At 40.0% G+C, this 22,868-nt stretch overlaps 1 protein-coding gene across 1 annotated transcript; it reads right to left on the bottom strand.

The window, feature by feature from the left end:
• Nucleotides 1-2,812: 2,812 nt before the first annotated feature.
• LOC142170321 (uncharacterized) lies at nt 2,813-4,096 on the bottom strand. Its single transcript, XM_075232203.1, has 2 exons — nt 3,380-4,096; nt 2,813-3,277 (listed from the first exon to the last, which is right to left on the bottom strand). The coding sequence occupies exons 1-2, from the start codon at nt 4,094-4,096 to the stop codon at nt 2,813-2,815; spliced, it is 1,182 nt and encodes a 393-aa protein (XP_075088304.1).
• Nucleotides 4,097-22,868: the final 18,772 nt, after the last annotated feature.

The raw sequence follows: 22,868 nt of genomic DNA, 5'->3' as shown, positions 1-22,868 counted from the left end.
AGGCTTGGTATATTTCGGCCATATGTCCTTTCAACCTTAAGACCTCTTCTTTCAACTCAGATTCTCACTCAACAATCTCCTTAGACGGATCAGTAACACCTGTGTCCAAGTCTTTTCTAGCCATGGCTACCTTGATCTTTGAACTTATGTTGTATGGAAGAGTTACCCGTTAAGAACCACAAACCAACCACCCTTCTGCTATAATGAAAATAACAAAGAGGAACAAAATGAAGTCATCATGTTAGTGTTAGGGCATTTAACAACTAAAAATATCACATTGTGTGCAATGCACCTAGCAATAATTAATGGTTCAAGAATGACTTTGAGGGTCACAAAGTCACTTGGCATCATCCCAATTTGTTCATTTCAATTTTCTCTTTTCTTTTCTTTTCTAGCACTTCTTGGCTTACTCATTTTCCTTCCTCTTTTTTTCTAATTATCACTCTTTTATTTCCTCTCATGTGTCACATCCCATAATTTCATCTTTTTTTTGTTTCCTTTTTTTCTTTTTCTTTTAATTTTTAAAAATAATTTGATCAAACCCTATGTAGGTTGCCTACGTATCATGTTCCACGTGAATCAGACGAAGCGTAGTTCTGGAAAAGTAATGGATAAATTAAACTAAAAAATAAAAATCTTTTTGGATTATTCATTTAAAACTTTTTTTTTGAATACAGAATCATAAATATGATAACGAAAGACTCGACAAACTCAGCTAGACTATGATAGATTCTGACACCACCTAAAAGACTCAGTACTATTAGAAAGGACTAGAAAGTAAAAGACAACAAAAAAGGAAGGCAGACTCAAAACATAACAAAAATCTCCTTAAGCAGCTCCTAAATGCAGTGGTCCTAACTGGATGGTCCCGGGATGTCTGTCATGCTCAAACTCCGGTAAGTAGATCCACACCTATATGAGAAACCTAAAACCAAATAGAGTTAAAGATTTAGAACTCTATGTGAGACAATAACACTCCCTACTAGACACATGCAAGACATGATTGAGACAATTTTTGCAAAAATGGCCTACGTGGCCAAGAGTTGCTATTAGTATAAACTTGACAAAGGTGACCTCAAAGTCATGGAAAAATCACTTTGCCGAAATGACCCATTTTGTAGAAAGGCCTATGTGGCCAGAAAATGGCTAAGCATTACAAATTCAATAGAATGGACCCTAAACAGAGAGGACACTTTCTTGTGGACTTAGGACTCTGAGACATGGGTTAATTGAACCACTTTTGCGAAAATAGCCCTATTGTGTAAAATGACTTATGTGGCCAAAAGCGGCTAGACATACAAATTCGACAAGGACGGACCTTAAAGTAAAGAGAAACCTAATTGTGGATTGAAGACTCTCCAAACACAATTAAAGAAGCCACTTTGCAAAAATAGCCTTATTTTGCCAAACGACTGATGTGGCCAAAAGTGGCTAGAGATGCAAGATTTGGCTACGACCCTCGAATCCATGAACTTAAGACTCACTAAGAAGATTGGAACCTATGTGGGCTGCCTACGTATCCCCTCCGAAAGACGAAAATCAGGTATGCGTAGTTCGGGAATATTGGATACGGGCAAAAAATAATAAAAAATAAAAAATAATAAAATTAAATGATTTAGAGAAAACATAGTTTTTTTTATTTTTGATAAAAATATGGAAAGGTGCATAATCTTTTTGGAACTTTCATTTTCATTTATTTTTTGTTCTTTTTCTTGAAAAATACCGTGAAAGAAAAGTATAACCGGGCCTTACATGCTTCTTTTTTTTTGGCAATCCTCTAGGCAAGTGCCTAGGGCTAATTTTATATATATAAAAGTAAAAATAGAAAATTACAACTATGACAACAATTCTGGTGGTCTTGAACGATGAAAGAAGTAAAATATAAGACGCACATAAATCCTATTACCAATGTTAAGTAAAATACTCATCATTGATAGTACAAGTTGTATACTAATAACGCGCCTAATATGATGATGTATAATCTGAAAAATTATACTTTGTAATCTCAGTAGCCGCCGACGAATACAACATACTTGGTATTGTTGCTTCATCTTGCTTGACGAGCTTGTTTGAAGCAAAGTATGGTCAGTACGTGTGATATCTCCCTGCTTTATCATGTTCTCCCTCATAAGGATTCGAACATGAATGTTGCCTGCTTTTTGAGTGTCCCAGCATTTGCTTTTGTTCCTTCCTTCACATGAATGCAACCTCCCAGATTTTTCATTTGAGTGAAATGAGCATCCATTTTTATTGCCATACAAGCATTGTGTTGTCTCTTGTACATTGTTGTACCATGTTTTCTGTGTACGATTGGTTCTACACGAATTACTGCATTGGTCCTGTAATCTTGAGTAGTGGTCGAATCCCAGATTTGAGCCATTACATTGTTCCCACAGTTCTGGACATGACTGGTCCACATATTTAAAACATTCCTGCTCAGTTCTGCCCCAAATATTATCTGTGTATGCACAGATTTGTCTTCCATTTTCTTGTACCAATGACTCGATTGTTGTACTGTGAGTCTTATTGTGTATTTGCTGCAAATTTCTGGCAGCACACCTGTCCATTGCCCTTGTCAAGTATATGTTTACTTCCAGTTTGTGAACAAGCTGATATCCTTCCTGTTCCTGAGCCAAACTGTATGAGCTTACTATCGTTTTTGCTCCAACATAATAGACATCATTTATAACTATCACCCTTTGAATTCCAAACCACAAGTATGGCATACAAGCTATTCCTGCAAAAAATAAAGCTGAGTTATTATAAAAGTGCAATCTTTCAGCTGTCCCCATCTCCTTTGTCTTGCTCATCCTTATTGTCTCGCAACTTTCACCCTTAGATATGAGCATTGTAATTTGTCGTTATTGACAATTCTCCTTCCTTTTGTATCCAGTTCTTGAAAACTATGTGCTTCGACATTGCCCATGTCAAGTGCTTGATTTGCCAGATGGTCTGCCAAGCAATTCCCTTCTCTCAAGATATGTGATAGCTTCACATCAATCGTTGACATGACCTTTGCAATATCTTCTAGATATTCTGCAATGACCCAAGGAACATTCCACAATCCTTCTATAGCGTTTTTCAAGAGTAGCGAATCTGTTTGCAAAATAATTCTATTGTATCCTTTCTCCTCACAGTATTTTAGAGCTTCCAAAATTGCCAATGCCTCTGCCTCATTGTTTGTTGTGTCATGTATCCCCTTTCCACATGCATACTTTATATTGCCTTCATCATCTCGAAGTGCATATCCAATTGAGCTCCTGCCCGGATTTCCTCTCTATGCCCCATCGCAGTTAACTTTAATCCATCCTTGTGTTGGCAATTCCCACAAGACTTTAGTAACCTTCAATCTAACAAGCGATTGAATGGTTGTGGATACCTGATAAATCACCCGTCTAATCGTCACTTTTTCCCCATGTTTGTAACTATTTCTTCTCTTCCACAGCTCCCACATAATGATGGCAGGAAGTGCTTGAAAAATTGGCTGCAATCTTGATATTACTGTAAGTGTCCAGCACTTCACAATTGCCTGGTGCATAGACAGTCCCTCTGTTTTAATTCCAGCATGCATTAGGAAGTATGACCACACTTTTTTCGCAGCAAACGAAGTAAAGAAAAGGTTCTGTAACGTTTCTTCTCCTGGTTGCACACAGCACCAGCATCGAGAAGGCATTGCATATCCCATTTTCTTCATATGGTCGTCTAGTGGTAGTTTTGCTTTCCATACTTTCCACATAAAGAACGATATCTTGAATGGTAATCCTTTTACCCACATCTTTATGTATGCTGCCCCCGTGTCCTTTCTCTGCCTTAAATACTCCCACGCTGATTTCACTGAAAAAATTCCTCCATTCTCAAGGCACCAGTAAGGTACGTCAAGCAATTGTTGCTCCCCTGGTGGTTTGATATTGTCGATAATGTGTTTTGCATATTCCCCAGGCAGAATGTTGGTTAACTTGTTTGCATCCCAAGCTCCTGTATGCATAACATCAGTAACATTGTTAACTGATTCAGCAATGTAAAAGCCATCAGGTGTGTTGAAGTATAATGCTCCCAATCCAGTCCAGTTGTCAAACCAAAAAAGCGAAGATCCCATTTTCAGACACCACCTAATTTGATATTCTATAATGTCCTGACATTCCAGCATTCGTCTCCAAACATGCGAACCTTTTTTCCAAGGTACTACAATGGGATTTAATTTTTTGCAGTATTTTTGGGACATGAAAGAGCTCCATAAAGTTGGTTATGTCCTGAAGTTCCACCAGAGCTTACAAAAAAGAGCTTTTGCAACATCGTGGAGAGATCGAAAACCTGCTCCTCCTTCTTCATAAGGTCAACATAGAGTACTCCATGATGCCCAGTGCCTCCTTTTGCCACCAATAGAGCTACTCCAAAAGAATTGTGCGAATATCTTGTGTAGCTTGTTAATGACAAATGGAGGTGGATTCATTGCCGATAAGAGATGGATAGGCATGCTTTGTAGGACATGTTTGATTAAAATTGCCCTACCACCAATCGATAATAATTTTCCTTTCCATGCTTGCAATTTGTCAATGACTTTATTGATCAAGCCATCATAGTAATCCATTTTCCTTCGAGTGTAGAAAATTGGGCATCCAAGGTATATGAAAGGGAATTCCTGCTTGCAAATACCCGTGATTCTTTGAACCTTATTTACAACATCTTCAGGTGAAGAATCATGCATGTAGACTGCTGATTTTGACTTATTAATGAGTTGTCCAGAAGCTTTTTCATATGCTGCCAAAATCCCAACTAGCAGCTGCAACGACTTAGCATCTGAAGAAGAAAAAATTATAGTGTCGTCGGCGTATGCTAGATGGTTTATTTTTGGACTCCACTTTGGCATTCCAAAGCCACAGAAGTATAAATTAAGGTGCAAATCATTTAACGCCCTTGAAAACGCCTCAGCTGCAAGTATGAATAGGGTTGGTGATAGAGGGTCTCCTTGCTTGACGCCCCTAGTAGACTTGAAAAATCCATGTGGCTGACCGTTGATGAGAACGGTGTACCAATTGTTAGACACAATTCCATAAACCAAGTCAATAAATGTTTCACAGAAACCCATTTGCCTCAGGACTTTAGTGAGGAATAACCAAGAAAGGTGATCATAGGCTTTCATCATATCTAGTTTAATCACTACGTTTGGTCCGGGCTGCGATCTCAGTCTAATATCAGTGATTATCTCTTGAGTGAGGAGCACATTTTCAATTATGTTTAGACCCTTTACAAACCCCTCTTGTTCGTCAGAAATAAGAGTAGGAAGTAGACTAACTAGCCTCTCGTGGATGACCCTTGAAATAACTTTGTTGATGAAATTGCTCAGGCTTATTGGACGTAGATCTGAAAATGTTTGCACTTCTTTCTTCTTTGGTAATAGAACTAGATTTGTATGTGTAACATATCCTGGTAGTTCATGACCATTGAAGAAACTCTTGACCATGTTAAAGACATCGTCACCAATGATATCCCAGCATGAATGGAAAAAAGCTCCTGTGAAACCATCCGGGCCAGCTGCGCTTTCTCCATTTAACCCCATCGTAGCCTGTTGGACCTCATCTTTTGTGGGCTGTTTCATCAACTGAATGTTCTGCTCCGTTCCTACTAATTTTGGAACATGACCTATAATTTCAAAATCAGATGGACATCTTTCTTCATGGAACTGTTCTTTAAAGAAATGAACTGCTTCTTCTGCGATTTGAGTATTGTCATCTATCCAGATTCCATCTCTGTTTTGAATCCCTCGTAGCTGCAATCTCTTCCTTTTGCCGTTGACTTTAGCGTGAAAGAATTTAGTGTTTCTATCTCCATCTTTGAACCAAGCCATCCCTGCCTTTTGTTTCCAAAATTGTTCCTCAAGAGCAAGAAATTTGATAAGTTGTGCTTGAACTTTACACAGTCTTTCCCTATTTGCCCGAGTTGGATTTATTTCAAATTGAGTCTCATGAACCTTGACTACCTCTTCCAAACTAGATATCTTCTTGAAAATATCTCCATATGTTGACTTGCTCCATTGTGACAGTCCTTTTTCACTTTTTTCATTTTGTGGTTGAATAAAGTGAAAGGATTTGCTTCAAAATCTGCGTTCCAATTTTCATTGACCACATCTTTAAACGTTGGATGTTTTGTCCAAAATTGAGAAATCTGAAGGATTTCTTTACCACAGTCGATTCAAGATTACATTTTAGCAACATGGGACAATGGTCGGATCCAGTTTTTGGCAGATGAGTGACTTCTATTCCAGGGAACATTTGTTGGAAATCAATGTTAGCCATACATCTGTCAAGTCTTTTGAAAATGCAATCTTCCTCCGCTCTTCCATTCCACCAAGTATATATACTTCCCTTGAATCCCAAATCAAATAGATTACAGGTGTTCATGCAATGTCGGAAATCGTCTACTTCATTCAAAGTCACTGGACGTCCCCCACACTTCACCCTGACAAAATCTATTGCTCTAACCCTGCCCTCGGGGCCACATCTCGTAATCTGACAAAATTAATATAAATGGAATCCTCGTCCTCCCATGAGTCTATACATATCAAGAACATCAAAATCGGACCTCAAATGGCCCCTCAAATCCCCACTCAATGGTCTCTTAATCTCAAGCCCTAATCCCTCAATTTTTCTTCCTTAATTTCCATTAATACCATGATTAAACAATGAAAAAATAATCATAAACATGAGTAATGAAGCTCAGGGAATTTACCCAACTGATTCTCTTCGATTTTCCCCTGAATTCACTGCCCTAGCTCGCTTCCCGTCTTAAAAAATGGAGAACTTAGCAAAAACTCGTGGAGGAACATTATATACTTTCTGACCTAGGCATTTTCGCACATGCGGTCCATTTCCCGCTTCTGTGGTATTTGTTCTGCGACCAAATCCACCGCATCTGCGGTTTTCATTAAGTTGCCAATTTTCGCATCTACGGTTAAGGTAGCGCAGGTGCGCCCACTTCACTGCTTCTGCGGTTCCTGAAGAACTTCCTCTTGGCTACTTCTGCGGCTGCCTTCCGCTTCTGCGATCACGCACCTGCGGCCTCCCAACCGCAGGTGCGGTTATGATAGAAGACAAATGCTTCAGCTGCAAAAACTCAATTCCAATTCTCCCGCCACCCATCCAGAATCACCCCGAGTCCCTCGGGACCTCAACCAAAAGCACAAACAGTCATATACCACCATTAAATTCAAAACACCTCAAACAACATCAAATCACCCAAAACACATCGGATTCAAGCCTAAGCTTCCAAAATCTTCCGAATTACGCTTTCGATCAAAAAGTATACCAAACCACGTCTGAATGGCCTAAAATTTTGCACACACATCTCAAATTCTACAATGGAACTACTGCAACTTCCGTAATTCCATTCCGACCTCTATATCAAAATCTCACCTATCAACCAGAAAACGCCAAAATCGTAATTTCGCCAATTCAAGCCTAAACCTTCCACGGACTTCCAAAATGTATTCCGATCACGCTACTAAGTCCCAAATCACCTAATGGAGCTAACCAAATCATAAAAATTCCGATCTGAGGTCATATACAAACAAGTCAAATCATGGTCAATCCTTTCAAATTTAAAGTTTCAAACTGAGAACTGTTCTTCCAAATTTATTCCGATTACCATGAAAACCAAAAACAATGATTTACATAAGTCATAATACATCACACTTGGCTATTCATGCCCGAGAACTGGCGAGAAAAGTGCAAAAGTTCAAAACGACTTGTTGGGTTGTTACACATTCTCAATTGCTTGTGTTGTGGCTTTTAAAGCAGAATACTCATGATCTTGCTCGACTTCAACCCATCTTCTACCATTTCTCCCATTTTTACCACATCATTAAAAGTCTTACCCACAGCCGAGATCAAATGCCCAAAGTAAGTTGGCTCTTGAGCTTCAAGAAAGTACTCGACCATCTTGTCTTCTTCAATCGGGGGATTGACTCGGGAAGCATGCTTTCTCCATCTGAGACCATACTCTCTGAAGCTCTCACTGGGTTTTTTCTCTATCTTGGTCAAGGATAGGCGATCTAGGACAATTAATACATTGTACTGAAAATGCCGGGCAAAGGCCTGAGCCATATCATCCCATGTGTACCACCTGCTGGCGTCATGGCAGGTGTACCACCCAGAGCTGCCCCACTCAGACTCTGACTGAAATATGCCATCAATAATTCGTCCTTCCCACCGGCGCCTCTCATCTTACTGTAGTAGCCTCTCAAATGGGTCACGAGATCTCCATGTCCGCCATACAAATAAAACTTCGGCATCTTAAACCCATCAGACAGTTGGATGTTAGGAAACAAGCAAAAGCCTTTGTAAGCAACACTCACTTGGCTTCCTAACCCTTTGCATATTCCTCAATGATTGTTCCAGACTCCTTACTTTTCTAAATATCTCCTCTTGCTCCGCGTTATTGGGTGGCTTCTCAGTTTCAACATGAGGCTCAAAGTGAGGAGTGTAGGAATAAGAATCTGAGACTTTGAAAGTGGGTTCTGGAGCATAATATTGGGCATCAGAGACTTTGAAAATAGTCTCGCTAGAGGATCGAGGAAAAGTAGCTGGTGGAGGAGCTACAAAAGCATGAGTGGTCAAAAGAGCGGGATATGAGGTGGTTTTGGCGGGTGGAATGTGAAAAGGTTGTGGGGAGATATCAGTAGCAGTAGGAAGATGGATTTGTGACAGTGGCAAAATGGTGGCGAGGATTCCAGTGTAGTTGGCAGGAACTGATGGTGGAGGACGCCCACTAATCCAGGCTTGGTATATTTCGGCCATATGTCCTTTCAACCTTAAGACCTCTTCTTTCAACTCAGATTCTGACTCAACAATCTCCTTAGACGGATCAGTAACACCTGTGTCCAAGTCTTATCTAGCCATGGCTACCTTGCTCTTTGAACTTATGTTGTATGGAAGAGTTACCCGTTAAGAACCACAAACCAACCACCCTTCTGCTATAATGAAAATAACAAAGAGGAACAAAATGAAGTCATCATGTTAGTGTTAGGGCATTTAACAACTAAAAATATCACATTGTGTGCAATGCACCTTGCAACAATTAATGGTTCAAGAATGACTTTGAGGGTCACAAAGTCACTTGGCATCATCCCAATTTGTTCATTTCAATCTTCTATTTTCTTTTCTTTTCTAGCACTTCTTGGCTTACTCATTTTCCTTCCTCTTTTTTTCTAATTATCACTCTTTTATTTCCTCTCATGAGTCACATCCCATAATTTCATCTTTTTTGTGTCGTTTTTTTCTTTTTCTTTTAATTTTTAAAAATAATTTGATCAAACTCTATGTAGGTTGCCTACGTATCATGTTCCACGTGAATCAGACCAAGCGTAGTTCTGGAAAAGTAATGGATAAATTAAACTAAAAAATAAAAATCTTTTTGGATTATTCATTTAAAACTTTTTTTTTGAATACAGAATCAGAAATACGATAACAAAAGACTCGACAAACTCAGCTAGACTATGATAGATTCTGACACCACCTAAAAGACTCAGTACTATTAGAAAGGACTAGAAAGTAAAAGACAACAAAAAAGGAAGGCAGACTCAAAACATAACAAAATCTCCTTAAGCAGCTCCTAAATGCAGTGGTCCTAACTGGATGGTCCCGGGATGTCTGTCATGCTCAAACTCCGGTAAGTAGATCCACACCTATATGAGAAAACTAAAACCAAATAGAGTTAAAGATTTAGAACTCTATGTGAGACAATAACACTCCCTACTAGACACATGCAAGACATGATTGAGACGATTTTTGCAAAAATGGCTTACGTGGCCAAGAGTTGCTATTAGTGTAATGAGAAAGAAAAGAGGGCCTTACATGCTTCATTTTTACACTTCACCCTCTTTTCTTTCTCATTTACCCTCAATCATCATTGGTCTGTCAAATGACCTGTTTAGCCTTGAAGAATGCAACATGTAGACATAAGGTGCATCAATATGGTCTTTTATTTTTGGGTTCACCTGTCCTAGACGGATCCAACCCTCTGTGTTGGGTCCCCTAAGTCAAATGTAAATGATGCAAACAAATGTTCCTATTGGGGATCCGGCACGAGGCTATGTTATTCTAGGTTTAAAACCTGAGTGTATTGTTCTAGAGCTGGCTTACTCAAGTGGACAGCTCGAGCCGAGGGGGGTAGCGTACCGGGAAAACAGAAGCTTCACCGGCTTTGCAACTTGTCCGGACCTCGTTCTAAAATTGGGATATGACTCTAAAAGAAAAGAAGACACGCGAAGCGCATTCTCCCCAGAAGATTTAGAAGACTCGGAGAGAAGATGGTTTCGTAATAGTTTTATATACATTTCAAACAATATCAAAGCGGTAAAAAGTGACATTTAGCACATTAGACTCAAACACGTAAAAATTAGATAATAAATAAAAGCCAACCGTAACAGCTATTCTAAGCTCAAATTCTGAAAATTGAACCAGAAGTTATGGGTTCTTGTCCCCAGCAGAGTCGCCAGAGCTATCACACCTCCTTTTTACCCGAAGGGGATAATGAGGTTTTCCAATTAAAGTGGCGATAATCGAAACGCGATTATTTATATTGAAATTAAGAGTCGCCACTTGGTATAATTTATGGTGTCCCAAGTCACCAGTTTAAAATCCAAAATCGAGGAAGTTTGACTCTGTTTTACAGTCCGCAAAACATAGAGATCCGGGTAAGTAATTTTGTTAACCAGGGAGAAGGTGTTAAGCATTCCTGGTGGTTTTAGCACGGTCACTCAGCTATTATTAATTGGACTAATTGTCTGATTTAATACATATTTAAAACCTATGTGCATTTTTGACTTACGACCGTTTTTAATTATTTAGAACAAATCACGATTATCGTACACTTATTGTTTTAGCACACATTGCAAACCGCGTCACATGAAATGCACCCACGATCCACAATATGTATATTTTATTATTATTCAAAATTATGATCGGTTCACATGAAATGCACAGCCGAATTGAGATTTACGTATCGTGACCATGCCACGGGAACCGTACACATGGCCACGATAATTTATTATTAATCGCACCTAAAGCAAGCTATGATGTTTATGAATATTAACGGCCTAAGTATGCTCCTAACGATCAAATTACTAAAACAAGAATAAAAGAACAATATTATTATATTGAACCTAAATTTTCTTTTCATTTTTACTAGCAACCCAATTTCTATACTCTGATAAAATCATGTTCAACCATAACCAATTCAAGTAAACGCGAGCAGATAACTAAGCAAGCAAATTCAAAACTATGGAGAACAATTACACAAACAACGAAATCATATCACCAAACAAACAATTAACATTAAATTTGAATGAAACGAATAGAGGATGAAAGACTTGGACCTCAATATAGCCGGAAAATGATTATTTCATTGCTTTGAACTCAAAAATGTGACGAACCTCAGACAGGAAGTCGAATCGGCACCGTAAAATGGGTCACATAACATAATTAATTTTCTAATCCAAATTAAAAATAGAAGTTGCATTTTGATAGTCTCAGCTAATCTCCTCCGAACAACCATAAATGCTTTATCAATTAATCAAATCAGAGCAACAATAAAGCTTCTTGCAAATTTTCACTTCTTTTTTTTGTTTTACAATATCCCTATGTGTGTGTGAGTCATTGCTCTCACCCTTCCTTGTGTGTGTGTGTGTGTGTGTTTTTTTTGTTGTTGTCTCAGGCGACGGGAGGGGGGGGTTTAGAGAAGGTCGCTGATTGTCGGAGAAGAACGAGCTGTCCGCCGGTGTTTTTTGGAGTTTCGGCGGGTTATGGTTGAGTAGCTGGCGGCGGCGGTTCTGGTCTTGGAAAGGAGGGTGGCGGTTTTTTTAAGGTGTTTGGGCGGAGTTGCTGATCTATTGGGAGTTGGGGTCGTTTTTGGGGGTGGCGGCAGAAGGGTGTCTTTGGTTGGTGAAGGTTGTTGGCTTAGGGTCTGGAGAAGAAGGGGTGCTGAAGGTTGGCGGCTGTGTGTGCGTGAAAAAGAAATGTTTCAGCTCCGGTGAGTTTGGGCGACAGGGATGGTGGAGGAGGAAGGCTGGTGGCAGCTCCTTAGGGTTCTTCTTTAGGGTTTGTGTTAAGGAAGGAAGAAGAAGAGGGGTCCCTACGATGTGTTAGTTTTTTTTGGTGTTTTTGAAATCTAGAAACGACTGAAGATTTTAGGTGTCTGTAGGGTTATCTTAGCGAGTATATGGTATTGGGCTGGGATTTATGGGCTAAGGGCTCGAAAATTGGACCTTAAAAATGGGTTGTTCGAGCCCAAATTTTATTCTCTCTCCTTGAACAAGACTAAAAATACTACCCCATCTACTAATTAATCATATTTAAGTAAAATAACTATTAAAACTAAACTAACCGTTAAAATAAACCTATTTTTGGTCAAATATCATACTAAAAGATAAAAATGCAATTAGATTAAAAGAATTGCAAAATTAAAATAATATTTCTACCAAACTACTAATATTCCTGAAAACAAAGTGGAACTATTTTTGTATTTTTGACTTTTATGAAAGATACATAAACTAAAAGTAACTAGATAAAATATCAATTAGCTAGAATTTTTTTTTATAATTTTTATTTTTGTGATACAATAAAGTAAAAGAGTCAAAACTAATTGAAATAGGGATATTAGGCCTAAACTAAATATTTAAATGCTAAAACAATCTTGGAGAGGGTCAAAAATTACATGTCTGCAGTCTTTACTATGATGAACTCGCCATTACTTCCTTGGGTTGGGTGCACCACTGGGTTTATGTGTTCGTTGTTTGCTTTTTGGGTTGTTGATATTTCCAATGAAGGGGAAAGGATTCGTACTCACTTATCCATGGTCGCCAGGACCTTGATGAAGGGCATAGAGGGAAAAACTTATTCCATAATTCCTATAATCCTAGCTGAGATGTACCGCGCTCTAGATCGGTACAAGCAGGGATTTGGACACTTTGAGGGTTGTAATCTGTTACTACAAGTCTGGCTACTAGAATACTTTCAGAGAAGAGAGTATCGTCAAGAGCTTCTGCGAAGGCCATTGAATGACTAAATAGCCAACCATTACCTAAAGAAAATGACGTTTATCCCAGACATGTTTGTGCAGCCTGGAAATGCTATAAGTTGGGTGCGTTTCTTCAGCAATCTGACAGATGAGAAGATACATTGGATATTTGAATGTTTTCCTAGTAGTGAATTCATCATCAAGTCAAGGGGGACTACTCATTTGGTACTGATCGGGTTGCAAGGCATCTATCATTATGCTCCCATAAAGGGTAATGAGGCAGGCGGGAAGAAAACAAGTTATACCTCGGTTTTCCAACATGGTCCAATACTAGGTAGATTTCAAAGGAGATGTCATTCCGTTTAAGTTCGAGGCATAACATATGTGGAACCAAAAGATCATTGTGGAAAGAGAAACCATTGAGACAGACAGGTATCACGCCGGTCATACGTACTATTACCTATCAAGGCTGGAAGACGACGTACCAGGAAACGTCAAGTCAGGAGTCAATGTGAAGGACAAGATCATAGATGAACTAACTTAGGCATAGGTTAAGTATAGAAGGCTACGCAAAAGGGTGTTCGAGTCTGGAGCTAAACATATGGAACAACACAAAGTGAATATGGAGGCGATAAAGTAATGGAAGGAGATTGCCAGTAAGTCAACAGAAAGATTGGAATTCTTAGAATAGGTATTGATGGAACTAGAGGGGAATATGAGAAAGAGACTCTCGAATTTCCAAGGCATGGATGGCGGTGAAGAAAGACATCTAGCAAAGTCTTACGTACTATTAGATATGCGCGATCTGGGGAACCTGATTGATGGGGTCAAAAGACCCAATCATAGAGAAGGTCCTTCTGGGACCAAGTAGACTAAGAGATGATGTTCTTTACTGCTTTTTATCTTGGATTTAGATTTCGATGTAATAAGTCTAAATGCCATTAGTAATTTTATTATTATTGTCGATTTAGCAAAAGTTTGACTCATTTTTTGCATTAATGAATTAAGCAAATGTTGGCATCAATTTTCTCCAAGTCTATGTATCGCCTAGGCCTACCTTAGGACAATGAGGTCCCCAAATTAGGACGCAAATTATTGCATGATTTTGTGAAACATGTTTAAATATTGCAAACATTCTTTCACTTCACCTTACTAACTTGATTACGTTTTGCTTTTTATATTCTTTTTGATTATTCCCACTCCCAAAGGTTGGTTCGTGCATATTGACATCATCACCATACAATACCTGATCTAGAGGTCCTCCGCCTTTTCCTCCACTGAGCGACCCCAAAGGTAAAGGAAAAGGAAAAGATAATATGGATGATTTAAGTGGTATCAGGAAAGACAATGCTACTATGGCAGAAAACGCCGAAACTTCAGATGACTGAAGTACTCCGGGACATAATGAGTTGGTCTTACGTTTGCAGCAGAAAATACTGAAATTACAGGGCGAGCTTAAGCAGGATTGGAATTTGGAAAACCTTTCCCTTACTCTCAATGTTCCCGACCTCAACCAGCAAAACCTGACCACCCAGAACCAAAAATCACCGCAAAACACACAAAACCAGAATCCACCACCAAATCCTCCCGCACCACACCGATATCATGTACCTTTCAGAACCTTAACCCGCTACCAGTGCCGACCCCTCAATAACATTACCATCATCCAACTCAATACCTGCAAACCACTACTTATAACACTCCCCAAATGGCACCACAACCTACTCCCAATCCCCAAAACTCGACCAACGACCACCCGTAAACCCAAGTTCCAGGAACCCATCAAAGCAACTAATATATGTGGAAACCTTAACCCATACCCCGCAACAAACCCTATACATACCCGAATCAACTGAGAAGGACATGCTCATTAAAAACATGGCGGAGGAACTCAAGAAGCTCACTGGTAGAGTCCAGAGTGTTGAAGGTGGTAAAGGCATTGAAGGTCTAAACTATGAGGACCTATGTATTTAGCCGGATGTGGAAACGCCGGAGGGTTACAAACCTCCCAAGTTTGAAATATTTGAAGGTACTGGTGATCTGAAGGTTCATCTGAGAACATATTATGAAGGTACATCTAAGAACATATGGGCAAAAATGAACAAATCCGCATGAAACTGTTCATGCGAAGCCTCATAGGAGACTCCTTGTCTTGGTATATCAGTCAAAACCTAAAGAAGTGGGTTAGTTGGATGAGTATGACATCAAATTTCATGGATATATTCAGGTTCAACACAAAAAATGCACCAAACATTTTCTACATTCATAACCTCAAGAAGAAGCCGATAGAAACCTTCTGCGAGTATGCTACTTATTGGAGATCAAAGGCTGCAAAGGTGAGGCCAGCACTTGAAGAAGAACAAATGAACAAGTTCTTTATTATAGCTCAAGATCCGTAGTATTACGAAAGGTTGATGGTCATTGAAAATCACATGTTCTCCGACATCATCAAGATAGGAGAAAGAATAAAAGAAGGAATTAAGAATGGGATGGTAACCAATTTCGAGGCATTGGAGGCCATGAATAAAGCTTTGCAACCAGGAGGCATTTCGAAGAAGAAATAAGTGGATGTCGTGATGGTAGCCCAGAGCCCTATGTATCCCCACATACAAAGCACCTCCACCCACATATAAACCCTCATCCCTAAGATACCAACACCCTGCCGCCACCTACCATGCCTAGAATACTCAACCTGCATATTACCATTCACCTCCACCCGCTCGCCAAACTACCTGAAGCCACATCCAAATTTTGACTGCAGACCTCCTAAACAATACACTCGATTTTCTGAACCTATAGACCAACTATATGAGAGACTGAAGGCCACTGGTTATGTTACTCCTATTCCTACTATTGTTATGGAAATTCCTCCCAATGGATCAACCTCAAAAAACCACGTGCTTATCATTCAGGCATGAAGGGTCATACCATTGAGGAGTGTCAGACGTTAAAAGACAAGATTCAGACGATGATTGACTCTAAGGTCATACAGGCAAAAGAAGCTTCACCAAATGTTCGTAACAATCCTCTCCTAGATCATAGAGGTGAGGGAGTGAATGTGATAGAAACTAACGAATAATGGGATCAAGTGTGAGACCTCATGTGTTTTTTTCTCTTTTCTCTTACGTAATATACGTAACGTGGTGTGGTTATGTTAGGTATATATGACTGGGTATAGCACATTGGGAGAATAATAATGAAAATGTGTTGTAATATCAAGGAACTAAACTAAAGCTTTATGTCGAAGGAATCCCTTAAACAAAGGCACCCCGCGCGTTCAGAAGGTTTAAGTTAACTTGCACCTGTGGGATAAGACTAAGAGTGTCTAATATGCTAACAATAATGTGTTATGATTTAATATAATATCACACTAGTCACATGTTAAGTTTTGGAGTTAAGCAAGTTGCGAAATAAAGGTCGGAAAAAGTTAACGTAAATTTCTCTAATAAATTTTCTAAACATCTGGTCAAATGTAACTCCCAATATATAAAGAGTTATGGGACCCACAACTACCAAATCGAAGGTCTATGAGTCTAGTTCGTAACCAAAAAAACCTCACATCAAACCGACATTGGAATAAAATATTATGATTGTTTTACCGCGGACTGTTTCGGCTGAAACCGGGTCGCGAACCGTGTCTGGTCAAACAAGTGGTATAAGTCGGAAAATTCGAATTTTAAGACCTCAAAATATTTCATTTTAGTCCCAAAACAGTGAGCAAGTTTAAGAGAAGGTTCCATGGTGTTCTTGAGTGATTAAGGTGCGTTTTAACGATTTCTATCGTTAAAGTTTGCCCCCGTGCCTAGAAATGCATTCTCTACGCTTTGCAATCTTCTCCCCCTTCTATTAGCTGGATTTGGAGCTATTCTTGGAAGATATGAATTTGTTGTTTTTGCTGGTTCTTCAAGCTTTATACTTGGTTTGCCAAGTTAATCATCTTGGGGCTCTTTTATAATCGTTTTTACAAAGTTCTACGGACGTTTCGTCAAGTTAAGGTCATATGGCAAATCTACCGATTTAAACTCAATTATGAACTGTTTATTGGTGCGTATAAGCTGCATATATATAGTGTTTGCAAATCTTAGGACATAAGGAACAACTTTCGTGAAGTAACTACAGGCATTAGGACGTTCGTTGGAAAGGTATGTTAAGGCTACGCTCCGTCCTTCCTTTTAGCATAAATTCTAGGAAATTCCTAAGACGTCAAATGTGATATTTTACTATTATATTGCTAGAAAGACCTTCTGTAAAAGGTATTGGGATCGTAGCTGAAGTATTTTCATGATGCTATTAGGTTGATATTCCACTCATTCGGTTAAATAGGGTATCCGACATCTACATATGTCATTTTGTCGGCTTAGTATATGTCTATATATATGAATTCTTATTCTTCTTTGGGTTGTATGACTAAAAAAATAAAGGCATTTAGTATTTTCGATCAAACCTTCTTCCTTGTTAAAGTATATTTTAAAATCTCTAAAGTGATACGTCGATTTCCAAAAATCTAAAATATAATTTTTATGTTTAAACTACTAAAACACCTAATTTTTGAAATACTCTCTTTTACTAAATATCAAGAAATCGAGTATAAGGACAAAGTGAAGCACCTTAAGCTTTTTATGAACATCTTCATAGTTAAGTTATCTTTCTAAAAGTCGAGTTAAGTTTTAAAGCTTATTAAAAAAACATATAAGGTTCCACGAGATAACTGCATGCGATACGAAGATGACTAAGAGATTAAGAGAATAAGAGTACCAATGAGCCAAGATTGGCTAAGTTCTTGTTATGGCCTATTATGTGCATTCAAAGTTCATATCATACATGGCATATTATGCATGGACTTCGAGCTATAATCGGAGGTCAGGGGCCTATTTTCCCGAAAAACTATATATATTATACATATGGCCACAGGTTGGCAGTATTTTACCGGTTAGCTACCGGGAGAGATCACCATTGCTAGCATTTGGTTGGGTATGTCATGCATTTGAATCCATATATATGTATTCACGACATACGATTACACGAGCAGACCATGCCTATTTGATTACTATGAGGTCGGATGTCGGTCATAGAGGCTATTAGAGTTTCAGTGTCAGATGGTATCTCTATTACTTTTTTTTACATCAGCTATGTATGATTCTACTTTCTGCCTTACATACCAATACATTTTTATTCGTACTGATGTCCCGTTGCCTGGGGACACTGCATTTTTGTTTCGTGCGTGCAGGTCCAGGCAGGGACTCTGATCGACCCCTCCACTAGGATTTCGGGATTCAACTATGAGTTGGTAAGCTCCACCTCTTCCTGGACCTTTCATTGGATGGTTAGTTTTGTTATACAGTTTGGGTATAGTCGAGGCCTTGTCTCGATAGTGCTTATGACACTCTTAGAGGCTATTGTGGACACAGTAATCTGGGTTTCTTTTTGTAGCTTTCAATTTCCATCCCATAGGCTTGTCATGTATATATATGTGTGTAGGCATGTATGTCTCCAATCGCGGCCTCGTCGGCTAGCTAGTACTTTATTATTTTGGCTCGTCTACCTTTGTTTATATGGCTTATTGTTATTCAGGTCATGACCTTAATGGTCTAGGTTTAGTATTTCAGATGTTGTGTTGCCCGATTTGTTGGGCTCCCAGTTTAGTTAGCTAGTATGTTTTTAGTATCGAGTGCCAGTCGTGCCTCCCCTAGTTTGGGGTGTGACAAACTTGGTATCAGAGCAGGTCGTATCCCAAGGAGTCCACAAGCCGTGTCTAATAGAGTTTTGCTTATGAGTGTGTTGTGCAGCACACTTATAATCAGGAGGCTATGAGGCATTTAGGAATGGTTACGTTTCTTTCAATTAATAGATCGTGCTATAGAGCGATGTTATAAGAACATATGAACTCTAAATCGTGCTTTGTGTTTCTTATCTAACAGGCTACCTACGCTCAGGAGATGGCACAGCGACATATAGGTATGGATCCGGGGGGAGGTACTAGTTGTTCCCCACTGGGTCAGACGGATAGATTTCCCTTAGAGGCAGACATTGTGTCTCCGGTACCCCTAGTTTCAGCTTCTCCAGCACTTGTGAAGCCCAAAGAGATGCAGTACCCCCAGCCTCACTAGTTCCATTAGTACCTGAGGCAACTAGAGACACAAGACCTCCAGCATTTGTTGTTCCCCCATCAGAGACTGGGGAGCAGGGGATGAGAGAGGCAGTTCAGTTGCTGACTAGGATGGTTTCTATTCATGAGCGACAACTAGAGTCGGGAGCAGATGCCCGAAGAGATCGTACAGGAAGCTCAACGGTACGAGAGTTTCTTCACTTGGCCCCTCCATTATTTACAAGATCCAGTTCCACTGAGGATCCCCAGGACTTTATAGACCATATGTATAGAGTATTGAGGGTGATGCATGCCTCAGTCACCGAGGCTGTGGAGTTGGCTTCTTTTCGACTACGTGATGTAGTCGTCCTATGGTATGAGGCATGGGAGAGATCTAGAGGACCTGATGCTCCGCCAGCAGAGTAGGAGGACTTTTCTGAGGCTTTTTTAGCCCATTATTTGCCACGGGAGGTTTGGGAGGCCCGTCTTGGCCAGTTTCTTAGCCTGCAGCAGGGGGATATGAGTATGAGGGATTATAGCCATAAGTTTAATTCTTTGGCGAGGTGTGCACCAGATATCGTACGTACCATGAGGGCTAGAGTTCATCATTATATAGATGGTTTTGGGGATCATCTGATTAAAGACTATAGAGTAGCATCCCTATCGGATAATGTAGATATTTCTCGCATACAGGTTTTCGCTCAGACTACAGATGACCTTTCTCCGTTGGATTCATGATACTCGTAGGGATAGGGAGCAGAGTAAGAGTGCTTGTACTATGGGGTCTTATAGGGAGCCACGAGGTGATTTTTAGCCCCCACTCCATCGATATCCACCTCAGTCAGCAGGTAGTTTCCCACTACAGATGTAGGGTCAGCGGTTTGATCGTTATATTCATTCAGGACTGGGGCAGAGCTTAGGCCAGCCAAAGGGCCGTCGACAGGAGTGTTCCGCACAAATGAGATGGCCTACTCCTCTATGTACTCAGTGCGGTAAACTGCACACCGGGCAGTGTAGATAGGGTTCGAGTGCATGTTATCATTTTGGGCAGATAGGACATTTTATTAGCCGGTGTCTGGGGTTAGGCAGAGGTGCACCAACTCAGCCTTCAGGATCCATAGTAGCCTCTTCGCCTTTAGTCCGTGCTCCCCAACCAATTCCATAGCCTACTCTGTGCCATGGTAGGGGGAGAGGTAGAGGAGACACCTCAAGTTCTTGTGGTGGCCAGAACCGCTTTTATATACTCACAAGCCGACAGGATTCAGAGGCATCCCCAGATGTTGTCACAAGTATATTGACAATACATTCTCATGCCATTTATGCATTGATAGATGCCAGCTCTATATTTTCATATATTACTCCATTTATTGCTGGTAAGCTTGACATGAGATCTGAGTTGTTGCCACATTTAGTTGAGGTGTCTACGCCAGCTGGCGACTCTATTGTAGCTAACCATGTCTATCGAGGTTTTACAGTGTTAATTAATGACCGTCCAACCTCTGTTGATTTAGTTGAATTGGTTATGCTAGACTTCGATATCATTATGGGTATGGATTGGTTGGCAACTTGTTATGCTAATATTGATTGTCGTGCAAAGTTGGTTCAATTTCATTTTCCTGGTGAGCATGTCCTTCAATGGAAAGGTAATGCAGCCATGCCCAAGGGTAAGTTTATTTCATACCTTAGGGCTCGGAAGTTTATTGCTAAAGGTTGTATATACCATTTGGTTCATGTTAGGGATATACTTAAGGAGCCAGCGACTCTTCAGTCGGTTCCTATTGTGAATGAATTCCCGACGGTATTCCCTAACTAACTTCCAGGAATTCCCCTTGAAAGGGAAATCGATTTCGCTATAGATTTGCTTCCTGATACGTAGCCTATATCCATTCCTCCCTATAGAATAGCTCCTGCATAGCTAAGGGAATTAAAGGAACAACTGAAGGACTTGCTCGATAAAGGCTTTATTAGGCCAAGTACATCCCCATGGGGTGCTCCGGTGCTCTTTGTTCGAAAGAAAGATGGCTTCTTGCAGATGTGTATTGACTACAGGAAACTAAATAAAGTCACTATCAAGAATAAGTATCCTCTTCCATGGATTGATGACTTGTTCGACCAGTTACAAGGTGCCAAATGCTTTTCGAAGATCGACTTGTGATCCAGTTATCATCAGCTACAAGTCAGGGATATTGATATCCCAAAAATAGCATTTAGGACGATGTATGGCCATTTTGAATTCCTTGTCATGTATTTCAGGTTTACAAATGTCCAATAGCCTTTATGGATCTTATGAACCGTGTATTCAAACCATTCTTGGATGAATTTGTGATCGTGTTTATTGACGACATCCCGATATATTCACGATCGGAAGTCGAGCATGCGGACCACTTACGAGCTGTATTGTAGACTCTCCAGGACTATAGGTTATATGATAAATTCTCTAAATGTGAATTTTGGCTAACTTCTGTAGCTTTTCTTGGTCATGTTATTACCGGCGATGGTATCAAGGTTGATGGCCAAAGGATTGAATCTGTGATGACTTGGCCAAGGCCCTTGAATCCGATAGAGGTTCGTAGCTTTTTAGGCTTGGCAGGGTATTACCGAAGGTTTGTGGAGGGATTTTCCTCTATCTCTGCACCATTGACAAAATTGACACATAAGGGAGCTAAGTTTCAGTGGACTGAGGCATGTGAACAAAGTTTTCAGGAGCTAAAGAAAAGGCTTACGACGGCACCTGTCTTGACTCTTCCAGATGGCACCGAGGGTTATGTTGTATATTGTGATGCCTCGAGAATTGACCTAGGTTGTGTTCTTATGAAGCATGGTAAGGTTATCGTGTACGCCTCCAGACAGTTGTGGAAACATGAATAGAACTATCCTACGCACGATCTTGAGTTAGCCGCAATCATCTTTGCCCTAAAGATTTGGCGGCATTATCTATATGGGGTTCATATTGATGTTTTCACCGACCACCAGAGCCTTCAGTATTTATTTAAACAGAGGGAGACGAACCTACGACAAAGAAGATGGCTAGAATTACTAAAGGACTATGATGTTGATATTTTATATCATCCCGACAAAGCTAATATTGTTGCTGATGCCCTTAGCCGGAAGTCCATGGGAAGTCTAAGCCATGTTGAAGTTGATAAGGTCAAAATGACCAAATATCTATGCCAGCTAGCTAGTTTGCAGGTCTGTTTGGTAGACGCAAAGGGTGGACGCATTCTTGTTCAGAATATGGCAAAATCCTCTTTTGTTACTGAAGTGAAAGAGCGACAACACGAGGATCCTGAGCTTATAAAACTGAGGGAAAGTATTCCACAGAAGCAACAACCTTTATTTGAGCTAACTAGAGATGGAGTCCTTAGATACCAGGGCCCCTTATGTGTACCTACAGTCAGAGAGCTCCGCGCCAAGATTCTTTCGGAGGCCCAATATAGATATGCAGTTCACCCCGGAGCGACAAAGATGTATCGGGACCTTCGACATATCTATTGGTGGAATGGAATGAAAAAAGATATTGCGGAGATGGTAGCCCAATGTCCCAACTGCCAGCAAGTTAAAGCCAAACATCAGAGGCGTGAAGGCCTAACTCAGTATATTGAACTTCCATTATGGAAATGGGACATAATAAATATGGACTTCATCACTGGTTTGCCTCGCACTCCACAGAGGTATGATGCTATTTAGGTAATTATTGATAGGCTTACAAAATCTGCTCATTTCCTGCCAGTCAGAACAACATATTCAACTGAGGATTATGCCAAACTTTACA

This window comes from Nicotiana tabacum, chromosome 16 (genome assembly GCF_000715075.1).
Source record: "Nicotiana tabacum cultivar K326 chromosome 16, ASM71507v2, whole genome shotgun sequence".
Lineage (NCBI taxonomy): Eukaryota > Viridiplantae > Streptophyta > Magnoliopsida > Solanales > Solanaceae > Nicotiana > Nicotiana tabacum.
Note: the sequence above shows the minus strand (reverse complement) of the source record. Positions and strands in the feature narration are given on the sequence as shown.

Bases quoted from the DNA above. Each gene is read 5' to 3' on its own strand.
- LOC142170321 (XM_075232203.1), bottom strand. From the start codon at position 4,096: ATGGGATCTTCGCTTTTTTGGTTTGACAACTGGACTGGATTGGGAGCA. The intron at 3,278-3,379 runs GTATCCACAACC...GATGGGGCATAG, and splicing joins TTAGACGGGTGATTTATCAG to AGAGGAAATCCGGGCAGGAG.